The 26,632-nt window shown below is 41.1% G+C and overlaps 1 protein-coding gene across 1 annotated transcript in view; it reads right to left on the reverse strand.

Annotated features, from left to right (window-relative positions):
* Positions 1-3,854: 3,854 nt before the first annotated feature.
* The window catches only part of trim36 (tripartite motif containing 36), a gene marked incomplete at both ends in the record, with an annotated part of 25,675 nt that continues 2,897 nt past the window's right edge, over positions 3,855-26,632 (reverse strand). The window contains 12 exons of the mRNA XM_079222389.1: positions 3,855-4,215; positions 4,919-5,032; positions 5,495-5,678; positions 7,942-8,147; positions 8,255-8,372; positions 13,487-13,608; positions 14,776-14,891; positions 15,126-15,263; positions 16,049-16,144; positions 17,236-17,382; positions 18,052-18,398; positions 24,678-24,912. Of these exons, the coding sequence (XP_079078515.1) occupies positions 3,855-4,215; positions 4,919-5,032; positions 5,495-5,678; positions 7,942-8,147; positions 8,255-8,372; positions 13,487-13,608; positions 14,776-14,891; positions 15,126-15,263; positions 16,049-16,144; positions 17,236-17,382; positions 18,052-18,398; positions 24,678-24,912 (2,184 nt within the window). The remainder of the gene's footprint in view (positions 4,216-4,918; positions 5,033-5,494; positions 5,679-7,941; positions 8,148-8,254; positions 8,373-13,486; positions 13,609-14,775; positions 14,892-15,125; positions 15,264-16,048; positions 16,145-17,235; positions 17,383-18,051; positions 18,399-24,677; positions 24,913-26,632) is intronic.

Raw genomic sequence — 26,632 nt, forward strand, 5'->3', positions numbered from 1 at the left:
GACCTTACAGCCAGACTTAGCTAGCTGGGTCCGATTACTGACTCAACCGTCGCGAGGAAGCTCTCGCGCTAATGGCGTTAATATATCGATATAGTGCTTCGCGTCGCTTTCTCCGGGCTGTAAAGGTCACCCGGTGTTCAGCGGGCACCGTCCCGGTGCTTCAGCCGGACTGGCTAAGCCAGGCGGCGGGAGGACAAGACGCGGCCGTCCGCGTACGTACGTTACCTTCTGCGGGGTTCCCGGCGCCTCGACCGACGCCGCTCTGGGCGGAAAACGGCACAATATATCTTCGCTTCCGGGGGTCATGTGAGTTATCGTCACCGAGGCGAGGATGTCTCGAAGTGTACAGTGGTACCGGAATTGCACTGAGGTAGCGCTGTGTGTTGCACTGACGCCGATATTACACCTCAGTGACGTGGAGTCTCTTTTCCTCCTTCGTCTCTTCCGCGTTGCGACGACAGGCCGCGAGCGTGCACAGCGTGACGTCCTCCTCCTCCTCCTCCCTCCTCCCACTACTCAGCATCCTGCAGCAGGTGCATGATGGACGAGTCAATCATTCTGTGGCGAATACCGTCAATGAACCCATCTTTAATTCCTCTCATACATAGCTTACGAAATAGCATATATACATGCGTGTTAAACTGCAACCTTATATTGAATGGATGTTGTATTCACTTTGAATCTCTAAAATAGCCACATTCTCATTTGGTATGTTAACATGTCTTATGCCTTGTTTGTATAAACTAAGATGGGGCATACTTTATTCATCTGACGCAAGGAAATTGATCATTGCAGAGATAAGATAACAAATTAGTAATACCACATGAAATATTCATACAAAATGAAGGATGAAAAAGCAAAAGCCAGAATAAAAGGGGCGTTAAACAGCACCATGTTATGTTGAGGAGTTGTGACTTCCGGCAAAGCACTACCTTACCATTTTCACATGCATTAGCTGTTATAATCAAAGCGAAACTACACAACTGCACAAATACGTGAACATTATTAAAGAGACAAAAAGTGATTTAAAAACACTAGTTTTATTTCATTAAATCCCCAAACAGCAAATTATAAAGCGTAGCATGTCCAAGAATCATAGCAAAGAACATTTCCACATCTTTACATACCACATACAGAAACCCACCATCTACACACCACATCCAACAAAGGGACTGCCACTAATTTAGAGTTCAGAAGGTTTTGAACTTTGCATCAAGGAAAAGTCCATTTAAAACCACCAAGTAAACTAATTCGAGTGCAAATTGTCAAGCCTGTTTAATAATATTAATATTACGCACACACACAGATTTTTAAAGTGCTAGCTTAGAATTAGATTGAGAGCCAGCCCGCTAAATATTTGGTTGTACATTATTTTATGAAAAGCAGGCTAGGATGCATTTAATTATTTAAATCAGATGAGATGTTTTGATTACAAACCTTTTATCAGATTTTCTATGACTATATAAAACTGTGCCGAGACCCAGAGCAGAACAAACCAACAAAACAGCATTCACTTGTTTGTTCTGTAAATAGACGGAATACATTCCGTGATGAAAATAAAACTGAACCTGCAAATTCATAAATGCATAGACATGTTTTAAAGGATGTTGAAACAGTCAATTTTAAATTACAGGAATCAAGGTTCAGGTTTGTGAAAGTCATTGACAAACACCTGCGAGACTAAATGCAGTCACAGAAATCCTAATTCTTTTGAACTGGAGAACGTTTCTGTCCAGCAGTAAAAGCATGAATACTTGAAATATTTAAACTCAAAACGTGCTCCAAACTATATCGTCAAAACATTTAAACAAATTTCTCAAATCAACACCACAAAAGAGGAAGAAAAGGTTGTTAGTACCATTTGAAAAGCACTCCCTTGACAACAGGCAGCTGAACAGGAAAACATCTGCTTACAATAATTTACACCAATAGTGACATCTTTCAAGTCCACAAGCAAAGACCAACTAATAAACATTTAAGATGTACTTTATTTCAATGAAAATAATACTCTGGATTAACATGTACAAGGAAGTTAAAAAAAACAAACACTTTGAAAAATCAGTTTACAAGCTGACATTAAAGAGAAGGCGGCGATATTGAACTGACGGTTACGGACAATGCTGAAAATCAAAACCAACTTGTTTCTGTGAGGAAAGGTACAGCAGTTAAAGGTTCCCAGGCCTGATGGATAGAGGTAGTAGCAGTAGGCCCCAATCAGGGCCCAAAACCTGATCAAACACACAGATTACCTCAACCCTCCAGAAATAAAAATATACATGAATGGACAAACAAACCCATGTGCAGGCAAAGATGCGGTCTATGTCAATACAAAAACCAAGTGTGGCTGCCCAGCAAACGGTCTGTCTCGTGTGCCTTCTTAGACTCAAATATCCAAGCTCATTTAAAGCAAAGCCAATCAACTACTTATGTGATCTGTCTGATAGCGGCTCTCAGTGACGCACCAATATGCTACACGTTATGAGTCTGCAAGTAAACGGTGGTGTTGATGGTAATAAAAAAAAGGTACTGAACGGTGTGTTTTGTGATAGCACTTCTTGTAAGAACCTGAAGAACAGTGTTTGTGTGTTCTAAAACTGTTAAAAGGCTTCTAGGCCACAGAGTGGTGTGTTGCACTTAAGTAAGCACCTCGACTCTCCACGTGCTTTAGCTACGAGTGACTTTGCAGCTGTGTCACTGACGTTGACTACAAGCACACAGTGTTCTAGTACCCGGCTGATTCTATAGTGCACGAGTCACATTCAGCGCAGTGCAAACAGTGAGAGGCTTTGAAATCCAAGTAACTACTCCAAGAGTTACGTTGATGGTAGTAAAAAGGTGAAGGCGTTTGAGAGTGTGACAGTCACGAAACATTAATGTGCCGATTGTGTCTACGACATTTAAAGTGAAGAAGCGAACTAGGTAGTGATCAAAACGTGATGATTGTTAAGATTATCATGTGTGAGGCTTCATTCATAAATTGTGCAAAAACAGCTGAACATAACTGACGAGAAACGGTAGTGTTTTCTGTGATAAAGTCAAGAGGGAAGTATAGTGAAGACTATTAACTGATATTACTTTGACACCCCGGTCTATGATAAAACTACCAACAATAAAAACTCACGTACAGTATTTATGCTAAGTATTTTCATAATGCTTGTGCAATGACACCAGCATTTGCTTGCTCGAGCAAACTAAGGGACCCATTACCTTTATATATATATATAAAAAAAAAGAAAAAAGGCACAAAGGCGCTAGCTTTATAGTAGCTACAAGGCTCTTAGGTCCACCAAGATTACATCTAAACCTATGCTGCTACTTTTCGACAAATAGTTACAGAGAAGAGCCCATAAAATAAAGATCACCCAATAATTAATACTCACAAATATCTATGAACATATACCTGGCAAAAGAGGAAGTGGAAGCTCAAAGGCATTTCACGTTAAAATAATAAAGATCTAAAGTAGTAATTGTCGCTAATTCCACTATTAACAGCTGATCATAGCTGGCAATTAAAACCAGATCAATACAATTAACAGATACAGAGACTTTGGTATGTAGAGAAGATCTTTCCCATACACCAACCTCTGAAGACCTTAGTATGTGGACACTCTAATTCAGCGTCGTACTCCTGTGTATGGATCATACATTATACATGCCGACTGTAAATAGGTCAGTCTCTGGTAGAGATCCCATTTTCACATTTAGGACAGAAGGCCCTGTTTAACTCTGCTTCATCTGACCCTAAAAAAAAACTACTATTTGGATTGTACTCCATGACCCTGTCATTAAAATCTCCTCTTCCCAGAACATGCCAAAGACGCAGCTCCCAAAGCATCCGCATGCTCCATCCCTCTTCAGAAGGTCAGTCTCTTAGCGGTGGTGAACTCTTCCAGTTGGACCTTGCCGCTGCCCATGAGCCCGAAAGCGGGATACATTGTTCCAGAACAATCCACCTGCCTCTCATAAAGGCACCTCATGGTGTCGGCGTCGTAAAAAAACACCCGGCACGCATCGTAATCTAAGCACACACCCAAGCGCTGTGGCAAAGGGAGCACGCGGTTGCCAGGGTCACCAGACGTTGCGTTTGCAGTAGAGGATGAAGCCGTCTTGGGGATGAAGAGTTTGCCCATCCCCAGGGTGAGGAGGGTGAAGGGCTGGGAGAGCTCATAGCATGTGTCTTCACTGCCGCTGTCATGCCCACTATCATGGTCATACCTGGTGAAAGGAAGACGACGATAAGGTGGTTACAGTTCATACCAACCTCCACATACAGAACAAACTGATATCTTCAAACGTTTGACTCTACACGGGAAACCTCACCCGGACACGGAAAGGATTGAAAGATTGATAAATGGCATTTGAACCAGTGAATTTTTGGCAAATACTTGATTATGGAAATTGTTACAGATTCATTTTCTGTCAATAAATCAATTTTGAGGGTCACGTTAATCTTATGTTGTTTTTTTTTACATAAGTACAAACATTTTTTTATACAAACCTAATCCTTTATAATAAAAAAAATATAAAATTCTCAACCTCATGACTAGTTGAATGCTGCCCAGTTTTTATGACTTTGCATGTATTATGTAATTACCATAGAATTCAAATGTATTTGCGTAAATAAATATGTTTCTTTACATGCGCTGATCCAGTGAGAAAGGCAGGCTTTGTGTGAGACTAAGCTCTTTACGAGATTATACTGGTTCTCTTACATCACTGGATTAGGTATGACTCAAACACACATATCTCTGCGCTGCAATTGTTTCCGTCGGTGTGCTGCAGTCAGATAGGCAAAGGTGAAGATAAACAGAATTTGTACAATTTTTTTCCAGTTTCACCACGTCAATTGCTAAAGGGCAAATCGTAGAGGATAGCAGTGTGCTGTGCACGTAGACCTCATGTGCTTGCTCGCTCTTACCTTGGGCTGCTAGTGTCTCTGGGGTTGTGAAACCATTCAAGCAGCTTTGAGTCGGAGGCCACTCCAACTTTAACCATGTAGGAGTATGGCTCCACCTTGAAGGCCCAATAGTGTCTGCAAAACAAACAGAGCAATCACATGCATGACACAGCAGGACAGCACATTGTGATAACCCGTGAACACTCATGTTTAAATTTGTCCCCCGACACCTCTGGTGCAAAAATCTGGGTGAGGCTGATAAAGACGGTTAGGAGATGGCAGTCTAATAATCCCACTACCGTGTGATCAAATACAAGGTTTCATCTCTGCTTCTTGTCTCTTGAATATTTTATATCCAGACAGCATGACAATCTAATGAGCAAAGATGCCAGAGTGCTCCCACCTTGTGTGCTACACTGCCTGAGTTTTTTCCTTTTTGCCTAAATTCACCTCTAATTGGCTAATGCAGCTCTGTCCTTTAGACAACATCTTAAAAGGACTCCCTTCGCAACAGTAACTTATAATGTTGCAATTCAACTATACTGCTGGATACAACGTATTTATACAAAGTCTCTGTGTTGTCTGTTTTTGGCATACCTTCCCTGAGAGATGCCTGTGTCCCCAATTATGTAGTCTAGGCCAATGTAGCTGCCCGTCTGCACACGTTCTGCTGCAAGGAGGAAGGCCATGCTTGCGACGCTCTCCACAGTGTCCCGTCGCTTGTTTAGGATGAGGCGATCCGTACTGAAGCCACACTTGTCGCTGAACAGGAAACCAAAAGCTGTATGTGAAGAGGTAAGGAGTGAATGAGCCAGAGGATGGACAAATGGAAAAGAAGGCAATGAGGCAGAAATGTGGACAAAACACAGGAAAAGGAAGGCGGGGGAATAGGTTGACGAGGGAGGAGAAATCAGGAAAAAATATGATATAATTATAATATAATATAATTAAGTTGTCAAGAAAAATCCTTTGTGCAAAAGGCAGTGGTTTACTCTCTGTTGGGGAATAAACTGGTTTAGAGCTGTGTAGGTGACAAGAGCTGCCACATGAGGGCGATATAGCACATTGTTAAAGAGCAAAGCCCTACTTGCCATCCTATTCACACCATGAAGAACAGCCATTAAACCCAGTCCTCATTTCTCATGTGCAGCTTCCATTTATATTAATCATCTGGGTTCAATTAACTGCATTCTATAAATAGTTTATGGGCCAAAGGGCACGATTACAACAATCCAGGATACATATAGGCTGACATGATTATGCCTGTTCACTCAACCATCCACTGCAATCCGAGGAACCAGCTCATTTGCATGCGTCTGGGGTCCTTCTAAGAACTAGGCCATGATGATAATAGTAATAATAGTAAAACCCGGCTTGATCAGACAACAATGCCGCAGCTGTATGTGAAGTTAGTTGGGATGCACTCATACCGACAGCTATCTTAAAGTGCCATGTCAGAGACATATATGCCAACGGGTGTATAACCTTGTATTATCCAATGATTAAGGTCTCGTCTTTGGGGTTTTCTTTTTTTAATATGCAACATAACCTGTTACATCTGCTTGCTACTGTAACTTAAATTTGATTTAATTCATTTAATAAATGAATAATGGGGGCAAACGTAATTAAGCATGAAGTTAGTCCCAAAACAGCAATATTATAATTTGGCATCCAGTTAAGAAGTAGTCCTTGATATTAATAGTATGGATTTATTTTTTATAGTGAGTTAATGATGACTTGGCAGCACATGGGACAAACTGCGTCTCTCTCTCTCTCCCCCAACCTCAACCAGACCTTGAAATCTGTGAGTTCAGCAGCAAAGTTCTTTTTACACAATTCCCATGTTAGCTGTTCAACATGCTGGGCTTTGAGGGACTGAAAGATATCCTGCTCACCAAATTAATCATGACCAATATGCTAACAAGCAAAGATCTAAGTGCTTACATTTTGTTAAGTCCTTGTGATATTAAAAAGGGGTATGGCAAAAAAAATAAAAAATGCTTTGTCATGAGTAGTGGTGTGTGTGTGTCATTGTTTGTTTTGTCCTCTGCCTGTCACCCTAGCCTGAAATTTCACCTCATTACTGACGCACAGTGAAGCCATCCACTCCGTCTTACACGAACCAGAGAGCACAGGAATGTGGAAGCTCCAATACCAACACAGATGACAAGGCTTGTGCAGGACACACATCAAAGCACAGCCATATCATATTAGATAAGGAAGTAACGTGTCATGTGTGGAACAGAATCATTTTGATGCAACCTTCTGTTATGGGAGGGGAAACTGTAGAGTCTGAAGTGTGTCAAAACCAAGGTCAAAACCAAGTGCCAATACCACAGAAAACACCTCTGGAAAGCTTGCACTGATTATTCATACTGTGGTATTTGCAAAGGGAGGACAATGAAATGATTGCCCAGCGTAATATAAAGCAAAGTTACACCGTCCCTTGTTGAGGAAATGATTTGAATTAAAGCTCAGCAGATGGTTGGGGATGATTGCATTTAATGAATTCCACCATGCGCCCCTCAGGCAAGCCTATAATGCTTGCAACAGATGCAACTACAGGTCTCTTTCTCAAGCTGTTGCGCTGTACAACGCACTACACACCCACACAAAAAAGGTTTCAGCCAACGAAAACACAAAAGCCATTACCATGGTGATAAAATAAAACACCATTGTGCTTCATTACCTCCACTGTGAATGCTGCATGAGAATTGTACATTTTAAAAACGGACGGATTTGCCATCTAAAAATCATCCTCAAATTGAAATCAAAAACATGTGATGAATTCCATCTGTGCTGTTGAAGCCAAGAAAAACAAATGCAGTTTAGGGTTATGCCATTATTTTTTTAAATCCTTGACACCTGGTCTTCAAGAACAGACATCTTCACATTGCCTCAACCCTTCTTCTTCTATTCCCTTCAGGTACATCTCAAGACACAAATGAAAGACCAAGAGTACGTACACACCCGCCCATCATGGGGGGCAAACGCCATTACACAACAGACATTATTTTCTGGAAAACCTGACCCCTTAGGCTTACTAGGTGCAGGTGGTGTGTGGAAGGTGACCTCTGGGCTGTGGGGGCTGAACATGGAGTTCCTGCAGCTTTGGACCCTGAAGGAATACAGGCTGTCAGGGTCCAGGTCACACACCACAGTGCTAGGACCGTACACCCTGTCTGTAGCCCTCCAGGCCCCACTGTCCTCACTGTCCTCCTGGGACGGGGACTTGCTCGGGCCCCCAAGTCTGGAGGAAAAACAAGTTTACTGTAAATATCAAGTAGTTTTCGTAGGATTGTGTAGATCCACAGACGAGCTAAACACACTCTTATTTCTTTGCATGTGTGCACCAACCTGCGGTATTCAAGCATGTGGTGATCTGTAGGTAGGTGGTCGTCAGGCAGCTTCCAGCAGATCAAGGCCTCGTTATAGACTCTGCTATTGGACAGGTCAATCAGGGGAGGGTCTGGAACTGGAGAGGAGTAAGAAAAGAAAAACAAAATAACAAGTTAGTAAAATGTAAACCAGAGATGGCAGCAAGACTGTCTACATGGGTCATCCTCTCATGACATAGTACATTCTAAAATATTGTGTGTGAAATACCACCAACAAAAGGAGGTTAATGCTGAGAAATTTGTTCCGTCGATTAGCAAGATGTGACAGATCGTATGCAGAAATGTAATGTTCTACTTATACAGAAGGAAATTCCAGTAAAAGCTCCCATGCCTTAATCATGCTTAGTATAGTGCTTCAGCTCAATATCTTAGTTTTAAGCAAATGCCGCAGTGCAAGTGTGGCAAAGATTAGATTTGTCAGGATCAGGACTATCCACTCTGCACAAAGGACAAGACCGTCTTACATAATGGAGCCTGTTAAGAGGTTTTCAAATAGACTCACTGCCAGGAAATCCACTTTGTAAAACCCCCACCACCGACTGCAGCACCTCTCTTCCTCTCTCACTTTCAATTTCCCTTCTTTCATCTCTTCACCATGGACACTTCTGACCCCTTTGGTCTTTCCCAGTCCCCCATCCCATTTGTCTTTTTTCTCTCCTCTTGGTGGTTGCAAAGATTCCCCGTGAAGCATCAAACTTTACAGTCTTCATCAGCCTAAGCTTTACAACCCACTTCCTATCCATCCTCTAATTTAAGTCAACAAATCCATTACATTTTCTCCAGGAACAGAATTACATTACTGACCATGTAGGTCACTGTATTTTCTCCCAGTCATTTTTCAAAACTAAGTCAGTCTCCCTGTGAGAATTTCCCTCCTCATCTCTTTTGTATTACATCTCTTCCCCCCCCCCCCCCTTCATCTTTTGACATTCCCAGTCTCTTTTCTAAAGCGCTTTCCCCCCACAGACAGATTCCCCTCGCTGACCAGTTTCACCGCTAACTCAGAGCTTTCTGTGCCTCCAAAGTCAGTTGGCTAATCCTCAGTCTCCAAAGTCTTTTTTTCTCCCAGGCTCAACTCTTTGAGCTTGTATCCTCTTACAGCCCAATGAAATTAATGTATGTGAAGACACATTCTTTTATCCTGCATTATTTGATAGATCTCTATAAAGAAAAAGAAAAAAAAAAGAAATGACCCGTTTCAGTTGCCTTGATTAAACCCTTTTGAGTTTGAAGCTGCCTTTTAACATTTTGTCTGGAAAATGGATGAAAATAGTCTTGATTTCTCCATTTTCTTATTCATCATCTGGTCACCATGAGGAAGTTGGAACCCGTCCTGTTAGATACTCAATACTTTAATTATTGGCACTTGTAACAACAGGATGATACCTATGTTAGATAATTAGTAAGCAAAGAAGTAATGAGTTACCGCGTCAGTGTAAATCACACAATAAAGGATTCTTTATTAGAAACTAACCAGCCGCTAACAATGACCAATAAGATATTATGTTTCCACCCGTTTCCAACAGATGGACCAACAGGCGAAAAAAAAAACTAAAAACGGGCAGGCAGCAGTCAAAATATTCAGTGACTTAGAGAAAGAAAAAACAAAGCACTATTGATGATCACATACAGTAAAGGCTGCTGCCAGACAGACAGCGGCCAGGCCAAATTACACAGCAGGGAAGTATTTTCCTTGTGTTCATTTTAATTCCACCGTCTCTCAACAAATGTGAGAGGACTGGACTCTCAATTTGTCACACATTTGAAAAGGATATTTATTAAATTAAAACTTTGACTCAAAGTGGAAATAGTTGAGAGAAGCAATGTTTTCAGCCTGACATTTTGGGAAAACGCTCGTTTGAAATGGACCACAGACGGGTCATTTACACTTGACAACACTGTCTTTCACGGCCTCTCAAGAAGCAGAGCATGGGGTCAAAATCTGCAGCTGGTTTAACATCGGGAGAGCACAAACACGCCATTATCCGAGAGGAGAAGATATGACTAGAAAACACGGGACAAGCTATAGGCATTGAGAAAAATCCAACACACAGCTTTGCACACCAACAAGACGGCTGCCAATCATATTCAAAACTTGACAATAGCATTTTAAGTTGCATTTTTCTACGACCGTTACGAGGACGCTATATGCTAATCATTGACTAAACATAATAGCAATGTTTTTGCAGTCAGTTGAGACTCAGGTTTTCCATAAACATTGATGCGTTTTTATTTTCCTGTCAAAAAGGAGAGAGATATATATATATATATATATATATATATATATATATATATATATCCAGAGATGCAATAGTGTTGTTTCACTGCTGCATCGTCTGCCAAGACTTCAATTAAATTACTGCAGTGTATTCATGCCCATACAGCTTCTTTTGCACTCTGAGCTCTGACTAAGAGCATCACTAACTCCCACAGGATACTTGGATTAAAGACAAACAACAATGTGAGCGCCACCCAACTGCTGCATGCAGCAGCAGCAGCGATTCATTTAGGGTACACTCTCCAGTGTTGGGATTATAGAAAGTCTAAAGAGGCAAACGGCTGAACAAGCCTAAAAGGAGGACTGAATGAAGCTATTGGGTAATGTTTGGCCAAAAAGAAAACGTCAGAATAGACAACGCAACTAAAATATAATTTGTGGATTAGGACAAGTAGATTTATATCCAGTCTGAACCATTACACAGTAAGCGTGTTTGGTGTGCACTTAAATACTGAAGATGACCCCAACACAGCAATGAAGATTTCATATTTTTCCAGGTTAAAAGTTTGTGTGGAGTTGCATATTAGATTGTTCGCAAATCTGTTTAAAATATTATTGAAAATATAAAACAAAAAAAAGGTAAACATTACATCACAGAAAATGGTTGCCCAATCTTGTCTTGTCATCTTTGCAGTGTAAAGTCTGGTGATGCAATTAGTTGCTATATTTTGTGCAATGTCACCAATTAACCGTCTTTCTTTATTATAGCCTACTTTTATTTTGTCCCATAAATAGTTGCTGCTTCAACAACTGAAGTTGTCCAGAAGGATGTTCACAGACTAATGTAGAATTCCTTCTCTTCACTTTAGGTGTGGGCTTGCAACATTTTATCCATTTGAAAAGTAGCCAATGTTTTTGAGAACGCTATGTTTTAAAGCATTTCCTTCATCAAACGAACTCAACTATAATTGGTTTCATGATTATCCAACTTTTTCTTTTAATGAGTCCACTTTGTCCGTGAGTCTAGACAGAATCAACAGTAGCCTCAGACATAAATCTCACATCACTGATTTTAAACAAAATAACAGGGCTGCCCTCCAGAGTAGCAACAAAAGCCCACAGCCACAAACTCGCCAACAGTCACAGAGACAACCAACAGTTGTTTGGCTGCGTCCACTTGAGGGAAAATGGCTCAACGCCAAAGAGACCTCAGCTTAGTCGTCATTGTCAGTAACGTTTAATCTCTCAATAATTCTAACATGTTTGTGAATCCTATTGTCGAGAAGCACAACTGTCACTCAAATCTAAGCCGTTTACTTTGTATTGAGACGGACCATTTTATCGTTTACACAGGGCTCTTTCTTCAGGATGCCCCTAAACACCAGTCAACGGCCTCTGGCTACATAACACTGAAAGAACCGTCACAACTAACCGTCACCATCTGCAGCAATGATATTCAATACTGCTCTCCCCCCCGTCACTGACACGACTAATGCTGTCAGGTTAGACAGGAAACACGCCTCGGCCACACACAGCCAGAAACCATCACTCAGTCATAACGAGTACGTCTCAATCTCCGATCCTAACATTATGCAATTGAGTAAGAACTGCGACTCGGGTGGATCCAACATGAACACCATAATGTGCTCATGTTAATGTGAATAATGTTCAGTTTGAGGGTGCAAAATGGTAGTGTAATAACATGTATAATTCTCCAGTTTTAGTTTAGCATGTGAATAGGATTTAACCATGACAACAAACGGCTTAATCCGACAGTGATTATCAATGTTTTGACCAAATGCAACATGCACATCAGTCCAGCTGCTTTATGATTCGTGTCAAAGACTCACCTCGTCAGGCACCGACATGTTCAATGACTGATCTTTCCGTGACCTCTGTGATTTACACTTCCTTGTTCAGACTTTTTTTTGCAACCTGCTCAATTATCTGCTGACATTTGATCTTTGCTCTTGGAAACCGTTATTGATCATTTCCTGTTACGCATGATACCATTTCTTTACCTACCAAGCTGTTCAGTCCTTTACAGCTCTTAGAGTATGGACTATTTCTGTTGAATCTCAGACGAAGCGTTTCTCAAAAAGTTGTGAGACGGTACAGCTCTTTACTTTGTATTGGAGAAATTATTTCACCTGTGATTTGACAGTCGAGTGCTGTGCTGCAATATTATCTGCATATTCCTGTTGGCTGAGCGTACATTACTCGTTTATTTCTGTCTCATAACACCTTATGCCTAAAATAGAGTGCAATAATCCCTATAATACACTTTTAGAAAAGGAAGTAGCGTCAGTTCAATGAAAGTAGCCTAACCCTGGGAAACTTCCACCGGATCAGCAAGCTTCTGTAAATCAGCGGACCGGAAACAAGCTTTACAGAGCAGTAAAACCCACTACGAGTGCATTCAGAGTTGTACCTATTGATCCTACAGATGACCTTTGACCTCTTAGCACAGCACACATGGATGCCAATCACCTTATTCTGACCTTTTTTTTTTTTTAAAAAAAAAGGACAAGCTTATTTAGTTAAACTAACTTTTTAAAGTCGCAAGTTGCTGTGATCTAGAAGACACATGAACAAGAATCATTTTCACAGCTGAATAGAAGCAGAGATGGTTCCCATATTTTCGTGACATGAACCAATGATCACTTTCCAGCCACTTATGGTCAAACTCTCGTTGCAGATTGTCCTTTAACAAAAGGTTTCTGTGAGACATCATGTGTGAGACACTACAGTGGACCAGTGTACTGAATGAGAACAAAACAGGAGTCACAAAACTGCCTGAAAACACTCCATGAATCAAATTGGGACAGGACTTTCATTCAGTATTTTGCTAGTTCCACATCGCACCGTCAATATTATATCAGGGGAAACTTAATTAGGAGGCCTTTGCTCACACCATGTAATTGAAATAAAAAAATAAAAAATAAATAAATAAAAAAAATAAAAAAATTGTACCTCCACCAAAGCACATCTCTTTGAGCAGAGTTTCTTCTTTGGATGTGTCCAGCACAAACTCATCAAAGCAGGGGTCAGATGCAGGATGGAAGGTCCTCAGAGACTCTGTGGCCTTCTGAATCCTAAACACACACAAGGTAGACACATTTAAAATCAATCTTGTACTCAGACTTCATTCAGGTAGTTGTGTCTACATTACATTAGCTTTCATAACTGAGAAAAGATTAAAAAAAATAAGGTCCTTGTCGACAGGAAGAAAAGGCCACAGTATCATGCTCTTGAAGAGTGAAACGGTTTCCCAATTATCCAAAGCTGCTAATGGAGATCAATTAGTCAGCTTAGAGCAGAAAACACAGCGCTGACGACCCTCCACCATAAGTATTTCCTTTACTGCCCTTGAGTTTGGTAACCTCTGCACGTGGCGTCATGCGTTTCTGACCCTCCAGTCACCCAAACACATAATCCGAGTGATGCTCTCAACACTAACATCAACGGACCAAATCCCACGAGTGAAATCCACTGGGAAACTGGAAGGTATTACTAATGATAGTTGAGGTGTACAAGACACAAAATAAGTGGTGTTGTGGAGTTTGTTAAATAATCAAGTTTAGCTTCCGTTATTTGGAGCAAATTATATCCACTAATCATTACGAAGCTGCTTAATTATTAATTTGACAGTTTAAAGTGGTGCAAGCTATGAATAACCATCCCAACAAGCCTGGTTCAGCTTCCTGTTATTGGCTTGAAGGAGGAAGACTTTAAGACACTAGAGTGGTGCTCAAGTGCGCAGTCAGTTTTCAAATGTACTTTTATAGGTAATGTTAGTTATTTACTTATTTCTACTTTGATTCCAATCACAACGAACAATTACTTTGAAGTGATGTTTTACAGAAATAGTACAATTAATCTACATATATCCTGGTATGATACAAGTCTGACAATAATGAATAACCTCGATCACATGAACTTAAGCAGGTTGATATACATTTATCATTAACACAGTACCAGAGATGCCTACTCAAGTGTATGTAGAATTTAGACGTGAAGTGATTTTAGTCATTTAGTTGCGATTGTGTTTGGCTCCTTTCTCTACATAACATGACTGGATAAGCAACTATCAAACTTAATCTGGGGAAATAAACGGTTATGGGTTTATCACTTTTTAAAATTAAAAACATGTCAATATCTTCTGAAATGCATAAGCAAATTACCATTGCACTCTTCATCATTCACTTCAGTTGAAAGGTTGTAAAAATAAGAAAAAAGATTTCATTATCACCCAGCTCTACCTGATGTGTAGCTGCTTTGCAGTCTGTACAAAGCAGGACTGATCCGTCTCTTTCAGCACCTCCTGAGCGTAGCCCACTAGACCACTGTTCTCCAGCATGCCCTGGTACTCCTCCATCTGGGAAATTTTTACAAAAAGTCATGGATTTTAACATTGTTATTAAAATAAATAGCATCCTCAGAAAAACAAAGCCTCGGTTTCATCTCTAATTAGACCTTTCAAGGAAGAAGGATACTTGTTATGCATTTGATGAAAGCATGAATTATTTTTCTCCAGTTAAGAATGTGATTAGTAGAGGAAGCATGCAGAAGATCCACAATAGAAATGAAACCCAGTCCAGGTATTTCATACCTGAGTCTTGAGTTGGTCCATGCGTCGGTTTCTAGACTGTTCGATCGACTTCAGCATCTCTGACTTCCTCTCCTGCAGAGTCTCGAACAGACGCTCAAAGTGCTCATTGGCTTGACGCTCTGCCAGCTGTCCATTTTCCTTTGAGAAGATGATAATTTTGCTATCAACTTTTACAAAGCAAATCAAATTTCCCTCCCACATACATGCACTTGAAGAGTATTTAGTCAGTCATAACTATGTTATCATTCACCTCGTTTTCCAACCAATACAAAAAGTATGGAGGGAACAGTGGCAGTAGAGTTAAAAAGGTATTACTATATTAAACATCATGGTTGTTTCATTGAATTAAAACTACTTTGACAGAAGGTGGTTATAAACACAGGTACGAGTTTAAGATGCCCATTCTTTGGTAATATTTAAGGAAGCATAACCTTAAAAGTTCACATTACACAACTTAAGTACATAAAGAGAAGAATTAAAAGAAGTTTTAAATCAAGAGAGCATCCCAACCATACTCCTTACAAAACAGAAGCGTAGGTGCATTGAACACTACCCATTTAGGACCAGCATCAAAGAAAAAAGGGAAGGACATGCAAGAGGGAAACTAGTAGGCAAATCCTTCCCTTCCTTGTTTGTGTGGTTTGCATTCTGTTTGTTCAGTGACCTTCCTGATTCGTACACAGAACATGTACAATAGTTCCTCAACAAACTTGTTTTGTGAAAGGCATATAAACATTTGCATAATACAATACACTTGTATTGTGTAAGAAGAGACAACAGGTGTATGTTCATTCTGCTTTCTAGAACCACCAACGAACTAGATTTGATATAGGTATAAGAGATGTGATTTTGTGAGTGGGAAGAAAGAAGAAGAAGAAAAAAAAAAAAAGAGGACTTCTAGCAGCACGAGTCAGCTCTCTCACCTCGGTCTGATTGACGAGCAGCTCAAGATCAGTAATCTGAGTCCTGACTTGGTCCTCTTTGCTGATGAGGTAATGGATACTCTTGGCCAGCTTCTCCTGTTACAATAAGAGAGCAGCAGCATACAAAGTAAGTTTCATAAGGTCGCGAAACTCTGAAGCACAGACAAACTGCCAAGGCGCTGAGATGACAAATAATAAAACAACTTAATTTTAAAAGGAACAGGGTGGGATTTACACTTTGTGCTCACATTCCCAAACTCTGACATGGGTCACAGCATTTTCCTCTCATCTTATATCATATTCACAGCTGCAGCTGCAGCTGCTCTGGTCATGTGCAGCGTGTCCCGTATGACCATGTATGCGAGAGCTTGTTTAATTCGGAGCTGTGTGTCAAACAACCTTCACAATGATGTGACTACGAGTGTGCATTGTTGTTAAAAGTTAATGTAACCCACACTACTTTCTGCTGACGTGGGATTCCAGGACATCAGATACATCTTCCAACAATGTGTAGCGACAATGCACACAAAATCATGGGGAACAAATGGCGTCATTAAATATTAAGCACCAATAATGTCCGGTGAAATTCAATCTGCTCGTCTGTGTCGACACAGATCCTGCCTCGACTTGCTGAACCACTCTGCTCCTGGCAGTTTTGTCGCCACAAGCTGAACCAAACACTTAAACTGATTGAAATTCTGTCTACCGAGTTGCACAAATCTGACGACCACACGCGAGACCAATTAGTTTTAACCCAGTTAGCCAGCCTGGGTTTCAGTTTCCAAAAGAAGAGACCGATATCTAAGATCCGGTGCCAGCACAGGTACGGGTCAGACATTCATATTACAGCGGGAGATGAGCGATTCAGGGATCAGTCAGTGGGCAGTCATCGCAACAAAAATCCATCTGTTCTGAATATCATCAGAAAATGGGGGTTCTTGGCAGTTTCTGGATAAGAACTAATAATTCCAAGTTGTAGGGCGGCTTTGCTTGGCCACCACTCCACTAAAAGCCTTTGAAAGAGGCATTGTGTTCAAGATCAGTTTTATCCTTTCCGTCATAAGACAGTATTGCGCTACACTCCAAATGACTCATTACAGAGCAACAAAACAAGTTCCAGCATATTGAATTAACAACCACAAGTAGCAGAGTCTTTCTCAGAGAGTTAAAGTGTCTGAATGTGGTACCTTGAGGATCTTATAGGCACTGCTCATGGAGGTGACTTTGTGGTTGGCGTGGGATCCTCCCAGCTTGCAGAGGTGACACACGGGTCGTCTGCAGACCTCACAATACATGTTAACCTTCTCCATTTCGTGCTCTGGGCACATGAGCACCTGAGATATGTAACAGAATAATGTGTTAGAATTTCAGATTAAATATGTATGTACATAGTCTTTACTTCTATAGTGATCACAAACTAGCTGAAGTGAAACAGGAACATGGCCGAAACTTTATAACCATCTAGACAGCTCTCGGTCAGCCATTTCCTGAAGCGTCTTAAAATAGAAATTAAATCAGCACTTTTTTACTGCCGAAATCCCCATTTGAGCTTATCATAGACCGCATTTAGCCGTTTGATTAATAAAAAGGGACTGGACAGAGCAATGCAATATATTGACAAAGCCCATAGCTCAAGTTTCCAACAAGGCTTCAAATACTTAAAGTATTCTAAGATCAATGATTCAGATTGCTTTGGATTTCCAATCAGTTCAGTACTCATAGGGGAAGAACAATCTAATACATAATGAATACAACTTTCCAAATATTCCGATTGAGAAGAATTCAGCTGAAAATCTTTGTGAATGTTTCTAAACCGTAAGATAAATCTATACATGTAAAAGTTTACTTTGGACTCATGTGATAAGTTGGCTCCTGAGAGATAGTCATAGTCCAAGCAAGTTAAAACCATGTTTGGGCATCTTTAGGACATAACAGATACACAGAGAAAAAGAGAAAGAAAAGACAAATGGAGCCTTCACATGGCAGTAATGGACGGTACTTGCCTTGGGCCTAAAATTTGTGGTGGGACCAACATACTCATGCTGAGCTTTGGGCGTGCCCCAGGGATGGTGCAGCTTGAAGCACTCGTTACAGAAGCTAGCCTTGCAGTCCATGCAGCTCTTTGTAGCCTCCTGCTGCTGTGGAGGCTTACAGATGTTACACATGATGGCGATGGCTGCGCGGGCGGCCTGGCGGTAGCGCTCGACGATGTTCTCCAGGGTGAAGTTACGGAACAACATGCTGATGCCGCGCTCGCCGAGGTCGATGTCATGCTGGCAGCCCGGGCATGGGATGGTGGTGACCCGGGGAGTCACAGAGCCTCGGCGCCACCCCGGGGACGAGATGGAGCCTGGAGGAGAGCGAAGATGGACAAGTGAGAAAAGATTGTGCATAATGTGAATTCATGGCTTTGGGTCACCCAGTTTCAAATCTTGTCTGAGGCCATATTTCGACGTGTGAACAACAATGTCCTTTGACTTCAAATTACACTGAAGGCATAGTATCCGAGTGTCAAATGGGGGCTTTGAAAAATGTGAACAACCGTTTGTGTTCAACACACTCTGGGCTGAGATTCACAAAAGCAGCATTAGATCATCTGCATGACTTGCCAAGTATGATCCTAAGGGAAAGAAATGTCTTTGATAACACGTATAAGCCTTCACAAATAGGGCCTCAGTGAGTCTCCCTTTGAGCTTTATTTCCACAATGACCACTACTCCATAAGGGCATGGATGTATGGAGCAAAACAGGACAGGCAATCCATTGGCTAGTTGTCATTGCAGGGAAATAAGTCTAGGAAGAGAGACTTTCCAAGAGTACTGGGACAGAGTGAAGACATACAGGATAATTATTGGGAAGACGGCATCCTTGGAGCTTTTAGATAATACACTGTATGAGTGATCAATTTCAGACTGCAAGTCAATTAACATTACAACAGGAGTGAAGAGTATGCAAGTGCACACAATGAGCTGGACAATAGAAATAATTCTATTTTCCTAAAATTAGTGATTAAGAAAATAAAATATGACAAACCAATTTTTTAAAATCAAGCAATGTAACAGAAATTTTTAAATAAAAATGTCCTGTTTGTGAACTTTCATATCACATGTCCAGGTCAATGCAGAACACTTATTTTCACATGACAACAAAACTCTGAAAGCAACACTGCTTTCAAGAGTTTCTCACCACACTGTGCTTGTTACCGATGCTGCCGCATCAGTAACAAAGCAGCAACACAGTAACATGAGATGGAAACATAGGAATTGTTACACAAGGTCACACCACAGAAGCAAGCATTGGGGAATGCAAAACGCAAAGCCAGCAAACTGAAGTCACTAAACGGCAAAATAAATGAAAAAAAAAAAAAAAAAAGTATTGCTTCACGTTTCTGGGGGACAGGGGAAGCGAGGAGTGCTGGATTTATCTCAGTATGCAAGCCAGTATTTCCACTTCGTTTCCGAGGACCTGAAAATTAAATCAAACACTCCTCCGGTAAGCCAAATACAAGAACACCACTTCAAAATAACACGTTTGCAAGAAAAAAAAAAAAAAAAAAGGTGCAGCTTAGGGAAAAGCAGTGGCAGAACAGCAAACATAAACTATGTGATACGTGTAGCCAGGTGCATGAGGTGTGGCCGTGTGATGAGAGCCGAACGGAGGACTGAGAGCGCAGTTAGGACAGTTTGCTACCGAGAGGCCAAACCTGCCGGTGATCCGACAAAAAAAAACTGAACTACCGAGCTTTGATTGACACGGATCGATTACCCTTCAGATCTGAATGCATATGACAAAAGGTGAACTTTACGTTGTGGAGTGACTTAGGATGAAAAACTTAGTCTGACGATGATGAAGGAGACATGGCCTTGTTATGTGAAATCATTGGATGAAAGGAGAAGTCTGTCAGAAAGCCTTCATACTTAAACCAAAAAATGGGGACTGTGAATGCATGCATGTAATGTACAGCATGTCTTTATTCATGCGTCGTGCCCATTGACTGGTTCTGTGGACAGGACAGCAGCTGTGAGGAAACACGATGCAAACAGGAGAGGCCTGCAGCAAAGTGTGTGTTGATTTATGGCTCTGCACAGGGACGCAGAGTCGAAGGTAGAAACTGACGAGTCATTGCCGAGCCAAAAGGTCTCTTTCCCCTGCACAAATCTTCGGACACAGTTGATTGGACTAATGAAGCATTTTTATGTTTCATAAGCTTATACTTTAAACGCAATCATGTCTGCAAATTTAGATTTGCACACATTACTTCGTCAACAGTCAGGGAATATTTTGTTGCATCCAGGTACAGTCACTCTTTATTTTCTAATGTAAATATAAATCTGAGGTCCTGTTTAATTAGGCTTGTTGAATATGCTTTTTCTATCCAAACATATGTATTGACATTTTGTACATTCAGTGGCTGCCCGAGAGTGATTCTAAGACTAATCTGTAAAGATGAAATTGTTATTCTAGGACCACAGCGTCATTGTTTGCTGCCCTTTTATTTTAAGGTAGCTCCTATTACTGTCTATTCTTTGGAGGGGATTAGTATAGACAGGCTATTTCTTGAAAGAAAAACAAGTCTTAAAAACCATCCACTGAGCATGTCAAATTGTTGCATTAGCTGCCTTAAATCTGGCAAACAAAACTAGTATTCAGGCTTGTTTTAGTTGGCTTGCAATCTGACACACAATTCATCATCCCCAAAACAATTAGAGGGAGGCTGAAACAGGTCTGCAATCTTATAAACTGTTTCTCAAACACTAATGATTGTCAAGTGAAGCATAAACAGTATCCTAAAAGGCACACAGATAGTGGGAAGAATCTTAGCAAGCCCAAACATATTGTAGGTCATTTCAGTACGTGGGTATAATTCAGAAAACAGACTAACCATTCTGCATGTCAATCAAGCAGTTTTACTTGCAGATACTGTATGTTTTACGAAATTAAGACTACGTTAGTGCACAGAAACGCAGAAATTCCTGTCCCACTTCAACTCCTAGGAAACATCCTCACCCCTCTCACTAATGTTAGTCTTGGCTCCCTTCAATTCCTTTTTGTCACTTGCCGAAACTCCCAGCAAGGACTCTACCTCCCTCTGATTCTCATCTTGCCTACTTTACGCCACGTCAGTCCACTTTGTATGCTGACTCAACATTGCTTGAAAAGAAGGTACTTGCCTCTTTTACCACCATTTTTAAATTCCTTGTTGATCTGGATGTCAGATCCTTTTAAAGCTCAGTGGACGTTTTTTTTTAAAGGATACTTTTTCTTTATTTGAACTATTACTACCTGGCATTAAGTGTCTAACAAATAATGCATTGCACGCTTGACAACAAATGCAGCAACTAAAGAGACTCCTGAAAAATCGATGTCATACCCAACCGGTGGTCGTATGGAGGTTGTATGGTCGTGTTGACAGGGCTGAAGTAGACTAGTGGAGAAAAGGTAGAACCAAACTAGGGTTTCACAGGGTTTCTAGTAACTGTACTCACTACTACAGCTACTCAAAACACGGAGCCCCCGTCTACCTCGACTTCCAAACGACCTTCGCACTGTGGCTGCAAGCAATGAACAGAGAAGTGAGGTGAGACCAACAAGAAAAAAAGAAACAATGCAAAATGTGAAGTGACGTGAGAAACCAGTTCGTTTTAAACATCATGACATTCGAGAAACAAAGAGAACTTAAAAGTAAACTGAAAGAAAAGTCTGGTAATGAAGTCAAAACAGTGTTTAAAATATACATACAACACGTGAACAGTTGTTAAAGTACAATTAACTCTTGATCTGCTCACTTATTTAGAGTCTAGATTTGAGCACAAATCCATGCAATTTAAAACAGAATTTACCAACTTTTCAGGAATAGATTACCGTTGTAGGAAAAAAAAAAAAAGCCATATTACTGTACTCAGACAATTGTTTAAAAAGGAATAGTTCGATATTTTAAGAAATTTGCCGACTTGCTGAATATGAAGCTAGACCCAGGAGACAGTTAGCTCAGCTCTTTCAGCTCAGTCTTTATGCTAAGCTAACCTTGTCCAGGCTGGAGCGTCATATTTAGCATATACACTGGTATGTTGTCCTCAAACTGTATAAGCATATCTTCCAACATGTCAAACTATTCCTTCAAGAGCACTTCAGGTCAAGAGTTAGCTGTTGAACATAAATGCGTCATGCTCCGTTTTGAGGCCTGGCAACACAAAGTAAGATGAAGTTGAGAAACAATGCAGATGAAGTTTTAGTGACCGCCTTCCCTCTGGCCGTGCACAGCAGGCTGCACTGATGAATATAGCCTTAAGTCCTTTCTTTCTCTCCCTTTCCCTAATCCCTCAATCATTCCTTACAGGCAGGTTGCGTCACCATGGCTACCAATGATCTGATCTCCCAGCGTTAGAGGCGGTTGTTCTGTTTGGGAGGTAATGTGCTCATAAAGTACTTTGAGGTTTCCTAACTAGTCATAACAGTATTTGTGTTTGGTAATCTGCTGATTAAATGCATTTAACACAATAACAACCTCAAGTTGTCTAAATGGACTTACGTTTTTTTTTTTGATAAATGAACTGTACATTAAATTAAGTTTAAAAAAGTGACTTCAATTGAGTGCATCATAAAAAACAAAAATTAAAAACGTATGACAGGGTATAGAAATGACAGACTTATCCTTGTGCACAAACTGGCTTTCAGCACGGCACAAGATTTGTTTACCCAAAAAGCAGGATTTGAATATTTCCTGTTTCGACAGATGCAGTCCTGCCAGTGAAGAATGAACTCTTTCAGGTTGAAGGGGGAGTCTGAATGAGGCAGACTGTGTTCGAGGGCCCGCTCTCCATGGTTTTAAACCATGAATGGCTGAATAACTCCCAAAAAAGTAGTTTACCTCTGGGGGATCTTTTTAGCTCTGTACCTCAGTGTGGCTCTGAGGCTTCTTAGGTAGATGGCAGGTTACACCAACTGTCACTCCGTTAGTTTATACATAGTATATATTAAATAGTATGGGCTACTGATTCGACATATTTGATGGCAACCATTCTGATTCAAGTAAATCCCTGTATAGGTCCCAAACCAGTGTGTAAACTAGGTGCTAGTCTGTATTAAACAGATTTCAGTGAAATCATTTACACCAATAAGAAGTTACACATACTTGACCATGAGACTTCAAGCTGCAGCTTGAATACGACTGACAACTCAACTTCACAAAAGACATATTTTACTTTCTAGTGTGCACATTTGCTTTTGAGTATACTTAATTTTGTTCTTTTCTCACTACGAACACACTTCATACTGAAAACCTGCTTAGAATTATAACAGATTAGGGAGAAGAGTGGACAAGAGTACAAATGAGACGGCATCTTTATCGAAATGGCACGTCGCCCAGAGCTCTCGGGAGGAAAGGCCGCCTTGTGTCCCACCTCGCTGTTTTCAAGGCTTAGACATTGACCTGCTCAAGCTTGGCTGCAGCAGTGCATGTGTTCAGCAGAGAACTTAAAAACAAATGTTGTGACAAGTTAATTCAGCTACCTGCAACCCCCCCACTCCCTCCCCCAGCCACAGCTTTCCCTCCAGCTCAGCTTGGTTTTAAGAGTTTAAAATATATTAAAAGGGAGCTTACAGATGTGCTTTGTTCACTCATGTACACAACCCGCACACATATGCCTGTATATCCGATAAAAGGTGGAGTGAAACCTCTGTTCTTAAATTATTTTCAAATGAATGCATGAGCCATTGCATGATTGGAAGGGATATTGTATGCCCCTGGGCCATTAGAGGCAGACAGTCGAGACAATTAGGGCTTGAGAGGGCTTGTCAACACGTCTTTCCTCGTGGTAGCCAAACCTGCAGCTTTGTCAGGTTCCCCTGCTGTCTCTTTAATGAAGCATGTACGAGAAGACAGGATTAGAGAAAGAGGTGATGACAGAAAACGCTACGGCTGAGTGGTAAAATTATCAATTCATTTTTGTATGTCTGTTCTTGTTTATCTAGGACAAGAGGGAGGAGGGCAGCGTCTGTGCCACACTATAAAACCAGATATCAGACAATAATGCTTGTCCCATTTTTTTGTCTTGCTCAGAGTTTCCATAATCTTATTTGCTCTTAACCTTTAATCTGCATTGGTAAAGACTTGCTCTTTAGTGTTACTACCCTATGTGTTTGTTAGGTAATCAAATATTCCCCTCTGTCTCTATTTGTAATCACATCTTTCCTTATTGGAGAGATCATTTTTAAACATGTTGTTCTTTCCTATAAAGAGCACCAGCCATTGAAACCTGTTGAACCACTGAGATGACAGCAGAACTAAAAACAGGGAGGGAGACAATGCAACAGGAAGTTGGCATGACTGATGCAGAAGCTCTTATTGTCTAACTTGGAAGAAATCACAAATGGCCTGAGATACAATTCAATACTTGTGCTTGTCCTGTTAAATGAATATTAGCTTCCATCAGCTCACATAAATCAGTCTGCCCAACAACACAGCACGAACGCCACTCCCACTAAAGCCTCAACATCCTTTTAACCTCGGGAGTAATGAGATCCACGTCCCTGCACTAATCTCTACGTAATGAAATCCTTCCTGTAAAGAACACATTTATTCAAATCTGAAATGAAAAACTCATCTTTGACTCCTTACCCCGAGACCCACCTGATCTCACAAGCCGGTCCAGCCTCTCCATGGACGGGGAGGGCACCCTGGACCTGGGGCTGCCCGGCAGGGAGCACTCTGAGCCGGCATCAAAAGAGTCCTCGTGGTTCAGCATCAGCAGCTCCCTGATACACTTGTGGCAGACGCTGTGCTGGCAGGGCAGGATCAGCGGGTGGGTGAAGAGCTCCTTGCAGATCGGGCAGATCAACTCCCTCTCGATGTTTTTGATCGGGACCTGGTGATGGAGACACAATCACTTTTTAAAAAACTGGCATAAAAAGGCACGAGGAGCTTCACATTAGAAACAACCACAACTGCTGTCATCTTGAAAACATTTATATTCTTCTTTTTTTTTAAAGATACTCAAGTAAGAGACCGAGAGGAAACAAAACAACAGAAGGCATCACAGATCAGTCTGAAATCAGCTTTGGCAACTTCACCAGGAGGATAGGATACAGCTGCCTTTGATTCTTGCAACAACAAACTATTATTAGGATATTTTAGATGCAACTAAAATGGGCCCATTGTCTGCAATTTAAGCTGGGAAAACTACAATTTGCTGTGGGGAAATGTTGGTCTTTAAAGGTGTAATTATTTATCCCACCTGAGCAAACTTCATTTTATTTGAACGTGTTTAAGCACTGATGTAGTCACAATAACGGCCAGCCAACGGTATCTTTAACATGTTTCTGATACATTACATAAGCGAGGATTAAGCCCAGCTCTCTAAATATAGAGAAACAGTAAAAACACACGATTCCAGCAGCACAGGAGAAGATTAAAGAAGGTTTCTAGGAGCGAACATGACTCCCACAGTCACCGACTGATTAGTTAATGTACTGCAGGTGGTGTGATAAAGCACCTCAATAAAGTATGTAGCAAACAAGGATTTAGGAGAAACCGCCTCCGCACGTGCTAAAAGACAATACCCAGAGGGATAGAGGAAGTTTAAACAGAAAAAAGACAAAACAGCTGCTGTCCCCAATCCTGCGAAAAGCGACTTGTTTCATAAAAAAAAAACAATAGTTTGAGTCAGTAGTGAATGATCACACACAGTTTACGGCTCTACTAAAACAATGCGTCAAGTTTGTTTTTTTTACAATGTCCGGCCACTTTGTATGCAGAGCAGATAGGCTCGAGCTTGTTAAACAATGACGGGGCGGAATGGAAGAAGAAGAAGAAGAAGAAACACGCTAACAAAATCATAACCTCTCTCTTCTCCCACTTACCGAAGTCATGCTGCTGCGCCGCATCTCTGCAGACATGGTGAGGGAGAAAATATGAGCACCGCGGGAGTAAAACTACACCTTATCCGGCGGGGTTTTTGTGGTTGTTCGGGCTAAAACACAAAAACTTCTCGGACGGCAGGAGAAGATGCCGACAGCGACGGTCTGAGTGAATTTAAATAGAGTGACGCTGGTGAATCAGCAGCCAATTCAGTGCTGCAGTGCACGCGGGCGGTCCGACACAGGGGGTGGAGAGAGAGAGAGAGAGAGAGAGAGAGAGAGAGAGACGGGAGGAAGGGCTGGATCTCCAGCGAAACTAATGCTGCCTTCACGTGCTGCTCGTAAACTTTCCCAACTCATCATTCCAACGTGTCCCATTCAGGTGCTTTCCTCGGGCGCGACCAGTGGAGAGTTTGCGCTGTTTTTGCATAATGCAAAGTAATTGCATTATCTTCCTCGTTTTGAATCAGAGTGGTTACGACGAGACAACATAGGAAATCGCACAGTGTGATTTGAGTTTAAAGGAAACACGCAGATGTTCAACAGGTAGGCTTTACTGGTATACACTCAGTTCAGTCTGTTGACATGCCAACATTTGCTGGTTTGCACAAAACAGAAAATACAGCTGAGGCGTCTTATAGGTTTTGCAGGTCTGTGTTTATAAACCAAAAATATTGGTCAGATGCAAATTTGACCTGACGATGGCGCTAGCTAGAACATTAAGGGAAG

Source organism: Taurulus bubalis, assembly GCF_910589615.1.
Source record: "Taurulus bubalis genome assembly, chromosome: 8".
In the NCBI taxonomy this organism is placed as follows: Eukaryota; Metazoa; Chordata; class Actinopteri; order Perciformes; family Cottidae; genus Taurulus; species Taurulus bubalis.